Source organism: Aethalodelphis obliquidens, unplaced genomic scaffold, assembly GCF_003676395.1.
Source record: "Aethalodelphis obliquidens isolate GAN/ISIS:26980383/991018 unplaced genomic scaffold, ASM367639v1 scaffold55, whole genome shotgun sequence".
NCBI lineage: Eukaryota > Metazoa > Chordata > Mammalia > Artiodactyla > Delphinidae > Aethalodelphis > Aethalodelphis obliquidens.
In genome coordinates this window covers 14,164,940-14,176,279 of record NW_020837999.1, presented here as the reverse complement: position 1 = coordinate 14,176,279, position 11,340 = coordinate 14,164,940, and the positions used below count along the sequence as shown (strand labels likewise).

Sequence of the window (11,340 nt, the reverse complement as noted above, 5' to 3'; positions counted from 1 at the left end):
ACCCAATTAAAACGCAGAAGGCTCCTTTCTTTTCCCTTGGTCCCGCCGCAGGTCGTCGTCGCGGAAAGGGTTAACCAGGCGGGTTGGGAGAAGGGTCGGGCTCATACCTTTCCCAGAGACCCCAGGCGGCGGCGGCGGGGCCCGGGAGGGGCGGAGGCTGGGGCAGACGCCTCGCCGCCGCTGCCTCGGCGAATAGCAGTGCGCTGTCCGCCCGGATTGGAGCAGCAGCATCACGCTGACCTCTGCCTGGGATGTAAACCGGGGCGGCCACAGCGGGCAGAGGAAGGCTCTCGGCTCCTTCGGGAAAGCCAGCTCCAGCACCGGGATCCGAGCGGTGCGCAGGGAGCCGCGTCAGCCTCGACCTGGGCAGCGCCCAGCGGAGGCTGCGGGAAGCGGAGGGAGCCCGGCGCGGGCGGGGAGCGTGCGTCCGTTCGCACAGGCAGCGGGAGGAGGGGCGGCGCGAGCCATGGCTGGGGACAGCGAGCAGACCCTGCAGAACCACCAGCAGCCCAACGGCGGCGAGCCCTTCCTGATCGGCGTTAGCGGGGGCACGGCCAGCGGCAAGGTACGGCGGGGCCCCGGGGCCGCTCTCTCTTCTCCTCCCCACCTCTCCCCACCCCGGCCGGGGCCCGGCGGCGCCGCATGTGGCCGGCGGCCGCGGGCCATGTCAGTTCCTGCAGCCACCGCGTGGCCCGCGCGCCTCCGCTGCTGGCCGCGCTCCAGTGCAGAGTCTTCCCCGCGCAGACTCCGGGCGCCGTGGCAGCGGATGGGCGGCCGGGGACTCGGGCCATCTGAGGTTCCAGGGGTACTCCGGCCACCGATCACAGGGCTGGCACGCTCCCGGCGGCGGTAATTTGTGGCTGGGGTCCTATGGGGGAGGGGCAGAGAAAGCGGATGCTTATTGTTTTGCAAGTCCGTCGTGGGGGAGAGGGCTTTAAGCGGGGTCCTCTACGAATCCCCGGTACACCCGTCTTCCCTCGGCCTGGCGTTGATGTGCTCGCCCGGCGACGCAACCCCGGTGCCGGGTCGGAGCGAGCCGGGTAGCCCGACCGGGAGGGCTGCGAGAACGTGACGCGGCGTCCCGGGGAAGGGGAGCCGCACTTGGGCTGGACGCCGGTGCCGGGCACTGCAGAGGTTTTCGGGTAAAATCCCGAGAGCCAAATAGGCGAGGTGACATCAGTGAAATGATCACAGTCGGGGCTTCTCTTTTTGGGGGGTTTTAAGAGGAAACGCGGTCGGCTTCAATAAGAAAGTTGTGCTGGCCCCATGCTCTTAGATGTCTGGGGCCGTACGCGTCTTGCATCCGCAGAAGGAGGTCGTTCTCTGGCTGTCTGACTCCTCTAGGAGCCTGCTTTCTTTGTTTTTTCAGCAAGGCAAGGAGAGACTAGGGATATGCTTTCCTAGCTTTGCCCGCGGCTTTTTCTGCAGGTGGAGAAGGGTAGAGTCCTCTCAGATAGTTTTCTTTGCTCCCCTGCCTTTAAGATGTGGCTACTTGTTTACCCTACTGTTACCCTACTGTTTAACAAGTTCATTTGGTGCCCAGGCTCCTCAAGGGGAGCCTGCGAGAAATAGGTGCTGCGCGCTGGGTTTGGCGAGGTGGGATGATGCCTCCTAGGGTCAGGGAGAGCGGAGCAGGAAGGCTGGTTGGCGCCATGAGAAGCGAGCCACGAGGTTTTTGCTCCGGAGCAGACTCTGCCGTAGCCCCTCCTCCATTTTGGTTTTACATTTTTCCCTCCAGGTCTGGACTACTTTGGCGCCCGGGGCCCAGGCACGGCAGCTGGCGCTATGGAACTTCTTTATTGATTAGTTAATCTCGACTGTAGCCCCCAGGGCTTGGGATCTGCCTGCTTTATGTCGCAGAAGTTTATGTTGAATTTGCCCCTGGTTGAATGCCTTTTTTAATTTTTAAAAATTTTACATGTTTTTTATTGGTACTATTACTAGTAAGTCAAAGCCAAACCAGGGTGCCAGCTCTTTTAGGAAATGTACCTGTTATATTAGAATTTTCTCAGTCCCCCTCCGCCCCCCCCCCCCCCGCCCTTTCCATAGTATATTCGTGTTATGTGGGACCTTTTTTGTTGTTGATGGCCGTATTCCCAGTGCTCCTAGCACGATGCCTGGCACATAGTTGGATCCAAATATTAACCTGAGATCCAGCCCTCCTAGGGGGAAAGGAGACCGAAACTGGCAGATGAGTGTAGCATTTAGAAACAAAATGAACTTGGTAATCATCTAAATAATTTAGTCACTACAGAGGCGGAAACTAAGATCCTAAAAGGTGAACTAACTCGCTTCTTATTATTGTGCGTTCCTCAATCATCACCTTTTCTCAGTGGATAATCAGTATAAATGTGTATTTCTGTAACGTGTCAAGTAGGAGCTAGGAATGAGCCATTAAGGGAACTCTTAACTCTGCTGTCCCTATTTCTCATCAAGGAGGAAAATACTTCTAAGAAAGCGTCTATTTTCATGCAGTTTTTAAAGCATGTTGTATCTTTTGGGCATTAACAAATACTTTGTCATTGTAAGATTTTATAATTTTTTTGTTATTAAGAAAAAGTCCAAAGGAGCATTGGACTTCAAAAATTCTTTACTGCAGTCAGTTTGCTGCAATTATGTCTTGATTCTTTAGTCCAGTCTTTAGTGCCTTTTCTCCAAGGAATTTGAAGTTTTTGTTTTTTTGTTTTTTTTTTAAAGGATGGTCAGCATTAACAAACTGGACCTCCTTTGGAAGCCTCAAGTCTGAACATTGTGGTACAGGAGGGCCTGGAAGCAAAGTCGATACTCTACCCCCTGCATATTTGCTCTGTGCCTGTTAAAGGAATTTGGGAGAAGGCAAAGGGCCCAAGGACATCAACAAAAAAGGACAGTTATAGAGCTAGAAGGAACCTCGGAGGCCCTGGAGTCCAACACTTCATCTCATCACTTACGGATGAGAAAAATAATGAATTCAGATCATATATTTGTCCCAGCTATTGGCCTTGTTTAAGAAGAATTGACTAAGGCATGCCCGGAGAACACAAGTTTACACTTTCAACCTGGAAAGGGGCTACTTGGAAATGGCTACAGAATGGTTTCAGAGGTACTTGACCCAAAAGGAAATGGAAATGCAGATTGCTTTGTACTCAGTGGCCTGGCAATATAGATCTTGATTGCTTTCTCCCCTCCTTTATAAGAGAAAACAACTCCCTGTTCAGCTTCTCTTGAGAGCTCTAATTTGTCTCAATGTTGTTGTTGCCCTGAGTTAACAAGTATTTTATCTTAGCCTAAATTAGTTTGGTTGTAGAAGGCAAAAATAGCGATTGTGGTCATATATTACATTTTTGTTTGTTTGTTTTGGCCATGCCACACAGCATGTGGGATCTTAGTTCCCCCACCAGGGATCGAACGCGCACCCCCTGCATTGGAAGCGTAGGGTCTTAACCACTGGACCGCCAGGGAAGTCCCATACATCACATTAAAGTTTGTTTTATACATGAAGATTAATTAGGACTCTAGAGTAAGCTTTGCTAGGCTGACATGGCAAATCATTCTTAAAAACTCACCTTAAAATTGTGGTGGGGGCTTCCCTGGTGGCGCAGTGGTTGAGAGTCCGCCTGCAGATGCAGGGGACACGGGTTCGTGCCCCGGTCCGGGAGGATCCCACATGCTGCAGAGCGGCTGGGCCCGTGAGCCATGGCCGCTGAGCCTGCACGTCCAGAGCCTGTGCTCCGCAACGGGAGAGGCCACAACAGTGAGAGGCCCGCGTACCGCAAAAAAAAAAAAAAAAAAAAAATCACATTCTCGTATTTCCTCCTAAAGGACAAGTCTAAGAGAGCAAGAAGTAACACTGGATGGGGAAAAAAAACAGTTTAAACTTCTTTACCTGAATATATATCCATGACTTTAGGTGCCATTCCCTCTCCTCTTTATTTTTGCTGTTTACTGCGCTGTGACTTCTTCGCCAATTAAAATAGCTTCTCAGTCTGCACTGCCATCAGAGCGGTCTTCCTTAGTGTAGCTCTGACTGTGCCACTCTCCTTTTTGGAAACCTTGGATGCCTCTTCACTGACCAGGCTATAGGTCAGATATTTCAGCACAGTGCACATCCCCCTGGCCCCCAAATGTGGTCCCAGACTATTTATTTATTTATTAAAAAATTTTTTTAAAATTTATTTATTTATTTATTTATCTATGGCTGTGTTGGGTCTTCCTTGCTGTGCGGGCAGGCTTTCTCTAGTTGCAGTGAGCGGGGGCTACTCTTTGTTGCAGTGTGTCGGCTTCTCATCGCGGTGGCTTCTCTTGTTGTGGAGCACAGGCTGTAGGCGCGCAGGCTTCAGTAGTTGTGGCTTGCGGGCTGATAGAGCACAGGCTCAGTAGTTGTGACGCATGGGTTTAGTTGCTCCTCGGCATGTGGGATCTTCCCGGACCAGGGCTCAAATTCTGTGTCCCCTGCATTGGCAGGCAGATTTCTAACCACTGTGCCACCAGGGAAGTCCCACCAGACTATTTTTCCACTCTTGTCCCGCTTCCCCACACCCAAATGCACACACACACATCTGTGGAACTTCTTTCATTTATACTTTTGCTCCTGGTCTTCTCTCTGGAATGGCCTCTAATCCTTTCAAGGTTTCAGTTTTGTTAATACTTCCCCCAGGGAACTTTGTTATCCATTTTCTTAATCAGAATTATTTTTTGTCTCTAATGCTTCCATAGTTTCACCACATTTTGCCTAGTGCTGGGGTTATTTGTTGACTGCTTCCCCCGCTATAGTAAAAGTTCTATAAGAGCGTCTCATTTATTTCTGCCTTAATGACCATTACAGTGTTTGATACAGTGTTTGTTGAACTGAGTTAGGCAGACCATCATTTGTAATTATCCTTTTATTCTTTTAATTCATAAGACTATTTGAATTAGGCTTTGAAGCCACAGTTGAAACCATGTTTAACTGTGCTATTCGTGTTGCAGTGACTAGACAGTAAAAAACCCCGCTGAACCCTAATACTGTACATTGGTATTGCTTATTCAGAGCCTAGCATTTAATTAGTATGTACTAAATGAACATTTGTTGAATGTCATTGTGAAGAATACTGTATTATGAGGAAGTCAGGTCGTAAGGAAATATGAGAGAAAGTCTGTCAGTATTTTATAGTTGCAAGCTGCTTAAACAGCTCATCAAGCCAATTTATCATTAAAGCATTTCCTTATCTCTTCCTTTTGAAGTGGGGCAGGTGTCTTCCCCACTGATGGATAACACTGGAAGGTGTTAGGAGAATTTTTGACTTGCCTGAGGTCATGTAGCTAGTAAGTGATAGAACTTGGATTGGAATCCAGGTTTTTCCTTTACTAAAGCTATGCCTGTTTTGAACTTTCTCCACAAGCAGGGACCAGCCCTCGGACGTATTTTGAGGGAGGTCAGTAGGACAGTGTATGAATAATACAGACCAAGAGAGGACATTGCAGTCCCCTCAGAGGTGGGGGCTGTCACCTCAGCTCTGCCTGACCATGAGTCAGCATCTGCTTTTGGAGCGCTCTGGAATGCTCCCTGGACCTCCGGCTCCGACTCCCATTGCTGGGTTCCTGGAACCTCGGCAGCCATCCCCATCCGGCCAGATCACTCATTCCGCACCCTCCCTCCATCAGGTGCTCCCAGAACCATGGGACTGCTTTGGTTCTTTTGCTGTTTTTCTCGGAGCTGGCATTGTCTGCTTTGTACCGCCTCAAGCTGCTGCCTGGGAGGTCTGACGGGATCTGGCCCTGCTGACCTCCTGCCACTCTCCCCTTTGCTCTCGATTCCAGCCACATCCCCAGCTTGGCCCATCATGTTTCCCCCTGCCCAGGGCTCTTCACACTTGCTGTTTGCTCTGCCTGAAATTCCCCTCTTGTTCATTGTGCCAGTGCCTAGCACATGCCTGCCAGAATGAAGCCCAAGCAGCAGGTCTTGCTGCTGCTGCCTTTCCTCAGCTGCTGCCTCATTTCTTGTTGGAAAGTCTTTGAAGTGTGTTTCTGATGCACACTGTCTGTGGTCACCTAACTCCAGCTCACTGTACCTGTAGCATTTGCTTAGGTCTTCTGCCTGATATTATTTCTTTCTTATTTTTTTTAAACATTCCCACCAACAGTGTAGGAGGGTTCCCTTTTCTCCAGCATTTGTTGTTTGTAGACTTTTTGATGATGGCCATTCGGACCAATGTGAGGTGTGATACCTCATTGTAGTTTTGATGTACATTTCTCTAATAATTAGTGATACTGAGCATCTTTTCATGTGCCTGTTGGCTATCTGTATGTCTTCTTTGGAGAAATGTCTATTTAGGTTTTCTGCCCATTTTTTGATTTTTTTTTTTTATATTGAGCTGTATGAGCTGTTTATATAATTTTAGAAATTAATCCCTTGTCAGTTGCATCATTTGCAAATATTTTCTCCCATTCTGTAAGTTGTCTTTTCTTTTTTCTTTTTTTTAAAATTATCTTTTGAGTTATGTTGCTTTATATTTATTTATTTATTTTAAGATTTCATTTTATTTATTTTTGGCTGCGTTGGGTCTTCATTGCTGCGCGCGGGCTTTCTCTAGGTGTGGTGAGCAGGGGCTACTCTTGGTTGCGGTGAGCAGGCTTCTCATTGCAGTGGCTTCTCTTGTTGCGGAGCACGGGCTCTAGGCATGCGGGCTTCAGTAGTTGTGGCTCGCGGGCTTTAGGGTGCAGGCTCAGCAGTTGTGACACATGGGCTTAGTTGCTCCACGGCATGTGGGATCTTCCTGGACCAGGGCTCGAACCTGTGTCCCCTGCATTGGCAGGGGGATTCTTATCCACTGCACCACCAGGGAAGTCCTGTAGGTTGTCTTTTCATTGATATTATTTCTTTGTTGAGTCTTGCTCTCATGAGGTCCTGTGATGGAGACAGGTTGTGTTTGGGAATTTCATGGCTGAAGACCTGGCCTTTTTTGCTAGTGGGATCTGAGATGGTGCTGTTGGAATTGCTTAAGATCTCTAAGGTCTTTTAGACGTGTGTCTCAATTTTTTAAATCAATAAAAACATTTGAATGTATATTCTGTGTGTGTGTGTGTGTTTATGTGCTTTCTTGTCCATTAAACTTTTTATCATTAAACCAATTTATCATTAAAGCATTTGATCATCTTGTTATTGTAATGTGTCATGTATCTGAATATGCAAATTATGTAAGTATAATCAATGTAATTAAAAACAAAAATAGGGATAATGAAAAGATAAGAAAAATGAGATAAACTTAAAATTGTGGTTTCTTTAGCAGTATAAAGACTTTTGGTTCTTACTGAATGTTTTATTTTTAAAAATCTTATTTCAAATGTGGTGATTCATGAATCTTGGATGATCTTGGTGATATTACTCTTAGTGATAATATAAGGCTGAAAGTTTGGTTCTAAGTTAAGTATCATGAATCTTGATTTCATGACTGTATTTTAAAAAGTTATTCCCCAAAATGATCCAAGTACAGGAAACCCATCCTTTGCAGTATTTATAAAATCATGAGAGTCCCATCCCCCAATTATGCAGCTAGAAAATTTTCATCGTCCTTGTTGTCCATCAGCTGTTTTTGCAAACCAAGATGCTCCATTTAATGTTTTCTTTCTTTTTTTTATACAGCAGGTTCTTATTAGTTATCCATTTTATACATATTAGTGTATATATGTCAATCCCAGTCTCCCAGTTCATCCCACCACCACCATCCCATGTGATCACACATTTCATTTTGGTGGAGCATTCATTTTCACAATAATAGTGACAGAAGATTCTACCACTTGCTTTTTGTATGACTTGTGGCACATTACTGTAGAGCTTTGGTAAGGTAAGAATTTTGCCTGGTACATACATGGTAGAAGCATAAGAATTTTGTGTGTGTGTTGTTGAAGTTGAGTTGTGCTTCTTTATTGCTTTAATGAGGCTGGAAGTATGCTGTCTGGTCTGATATCCATACCTCCCTTCCCCTCAGCTGAAGAGCTGTTTTGTCATATCTCAGCAAACATCCTCTGTTTGTTTGCCTGTCCTGTAGGCAGTCCGGAGTTCTGCAGTTGTCTGTAGGATTGCCTCCTCCCGCATGGTGGAGGGTGAGCTCTGTCTCTGTGCAGGTTGGTAGTCTCTCTCAGGCTCTACACAGAGCTTGTAGTAGAATGGGATGCTAAGAGTGCTGACCTGTGATTTTGGACTATGGTCTTTAAACATGTTTGCATCCATTTCTGCTAAGAGAATTTTGGAGAATTCTTTATCCCTGTCACATGGTTTTGACATCAGTTTCTTTTATCACATGAGTAAAGAGTAGCAAAATATGTAATTTCTGATATAGTGTAAATGTTGACGTTTTAAAATAATTGTTTCCTTCTCTTAAATGTGCTCTAAATACTGTAATAATTTGACCTATTACCATCCATTTAAGAAATACATGAATAAGCTCTTCATTGAATCAGAAATGTTAATTTTTCATTTTTTTCTCCTTGAAATCTTATTTCAATTCCACTTCCTCCACAAAATGTTAATTTGTTTTTGTGCTTGAAAATTTTTTATCGATCACTCTGTCATCCTTCTGCAACAGAAATATGTATGTACATTGGAATGATCTTTATTTCCTGTTCTCATAAGTCTCTTCAGTGTTAATTTCCTTTGGATTGCATCAGTATGGTTATTAGCATAAATTAATCAGATCAAGTAGATATACATTTTGGTAAGTAATTAGACACAAAAGGTAGAATTATGTTGGAAAGCAACTTGATGAGACAGGTGGAACTCCCCCACCCAATTACTTCATGTATTGGGGGATGATTACTACTTAATGCTAGAATAAGATGTTTTGCTTGTTTAGATGTAAACTTTGAGAAACCTTGTTGACGTAAGTAGATGGGAATGGAAGAACTTTTGTTATATCAAGGTCACCCAGTTTTCATCTTTCTATTTATATGTCAGAACCTGATGTGTATTTATGAATCAGCCAGCTTGCCACCCACCTCCCTTTAATTTTATCAAAAGCAGAAAACTGGAAACCTCCAGAATTGTAAAAGCATTTGTTACCCACTCGTTGGGTCATTCACTTTTTAGTAACGGCACTAGTATCTCAAATCAGTGTATGGCCACTAATTTAGGAAACTTGCATTCCGGTCCAACTTTGCCAGTTACTTATTAGGTATATTCATCTATAGAAGAGGGTCCTTTCAGCTCTTAGCGTTTCACAATTCCACAGCTTGCCTTGAGTATCCTATAATTGTTTTCTCACTACCGGTCACACAGATCAAGTACTTTTCAAATCTTCACCTCCGAACCTCTATGACGCGGTTGGCATTTGTCATCTTTTGGTGGGGTTCTGAGGCACTGTCATCTCTTGGCCCTTGCCAACATCCACCTGAACTGGATTTCTCGTAGGTCCTGGGGCCCTGTGTGCTTCCTCTCACAGATAGATGTTGCTTCTTTTCCCTAGAGTTCCTTCCTCCCTGCATCCTCCTTCCTTTTCCTTACCCGGATAGCCCCTGCTCATCTTTCCGTTGGTGTCTCTGTCTCCTAGGCAGTCCTCCTAGGCTGGCATGATTGAGTGTCCCTCTGCTGTGCTGCTGAAGTGTCCTACCAGACCTCCGTTGTAGAATTCTCCCCCACCCAGGGCGGTCCTTGTCTTCGTCTCTAGACGGAGTTCTCAGCATCAGGGACTATGTTTACCACACTGTTGCCTGAGTGAGGCTCACACGTGGGCTAACAACAGTCTGTGTGAGTTCTCAGTAAGTGTTTGTTAAATAACCAAACATGAAGGACTCATCTGTAACTCCCTGACCTCTTCACTTAGATGTATAACAGGAATCTCAATACGTCCAATATTTAAGTCCTTGCGCTTCCCTCAAATGTGCTCAACCTGCAGCCTTCCCCATCTTAGTTGACATTTTCAGCCTTCTAGTTGCTCAGGCCTAAGACTTTGGAGCCATTCTTGACTCCTCTTATGTTCACTTGTATCCAGTCCATTAAGGAATCTTGTTGACCTTACCTCCTTACCTACATGTCCACAATCTGACCACTTTTCATCTCCACTGCTTCCACTCTGATCCAAGCCACCAGCATCTCTCAGCTGGGTCACTGCAGTAGAATCCTGACTCATCTCCCTGATCTACTCTTGTCTTCCGTCTATACTCTATTCTCATCGTAGCAGCCAGAGTGATTCTGTTAAAATGAAGGAAGGTTGGGCTTCCCTAGTGGTGCAGTGGTTGAGAGTCCGCCTGCCGATGCTGGGGACACGGGTTCGTGCCCCGGTCCAGGAAGATCCCACATGCCGCGGAGCGGCTGGGCCCGTGAGCCATGGCTGCTGAGCCTGCGTGTCCGGAGCCTGTGCTCCGCAACAGGAGAGGCCACAGCAGTGAGAGGCCCGTGTACCGCAAAAAAAAAAAAAAAATGAAGGAAGGTTGGTTAGCAGTTTCCCTGCTTCTGCTCACAACCTTGCAGTAGCTTCCCATTTTACTCTCAATAAAAGCCAAAGTCCTTACAAAGATCCACAGGGTCCTACAAATGGGCCTTTGCATTGGCTGTTCATTCTGTGGGGACAGCAGTTCCTTCAGACATCGGAATAGTTAACTCTCTCACCTCCTTGGTCACCTTATTTAGAATTGCACCCAGTAGACACTCAAATATTTGTTGAATCAATGGATGAAGAGTGCGTTATTTCCTTGCTCAGTTATCCCTTCTAATACTAGTTTTCAGCACTTAAACCCAGTTGCTTTGGCTGTTGCTGGGAGATCACTGTCCCTTTGCTGGTCACATTTGTACTTCCTCTTGGACATCACTTTACCAGGATAGGATTGTGGGCACATTGCCAACCACAGAGCTCGGCGTCAGCGTACATTCTAGATGGCTTCGGTGCCTGTTTAATGGCGCATTTAAAAAATATATAATGAACGTTAATATCTCGCTGTCAAATTCATATTAGGGATGCCACCTAGTTTTGTTTAATGAAATGCTTGTTGATATGAACTAGATTTTTACTTTAACTCAAGAAATGCTAGAAGAGTAGATCTTTTAAACCAAAACGATTATCTTCTCTATCTTAGAGGAAGGTAGATGCATCATCTTTTGAGAAAAACTCTCTCTGCTTTGGGCAGCTTGCATTCCTCTGAATATAGGCCTTTCATAGCATGGATTGGAGTTGCAGAAGTGCTGAGCAGAGCCATAGGGTGGGAAAACATGGTAGCTTTTTAGGTTCTTTTGAGTTTAGAGTGGCTTGTAGGCAACAGAGTATGTCCTTACTGAATCAGAGAGATTCGACGTGACAGACACTGTCCAAAGCTATGTGTGTAATTTTGTATTGTCCCATTGGGGTTATTAGTGTTCTTCCTTTCATCAACACAGATGAGACATAATTATAT

General features: G+C 45.9%; 1 protein-coding gene across 2 annotated transcripts in view; it reads left to right on the top strand.

Annotated features, from left to right (window-relative positions):
* The first annotated feature begins 224 nt into the window (after nt 1-224).
* The window catches only part of UCK2 (uridine-cytidine kinase 2), a 72,019-nt gene continuing 60,903 nt past the window's right edge, over nt 225-11,340 (top strand). Inside the window, exons 1-2 of one of the 2 annotated variants that reach the window (XM_027086449.1) lie at nt 475-565; nt 2,698-3,082. In XM_027086449.1, the coding sequence (XP_026942250.1) occupies nt 3,071-3,082 (12 nt within the window). In that variant the 5' untranslated portion in view covers nt 475-565; nt 2,698-3,070. Of the gene's footprint in view, nt 566-2,697; nt 3,083-11,340 lie in introns of both variants that reach the window. The other variant, XM_027086448.1, reaches the window with a different exon arrangement.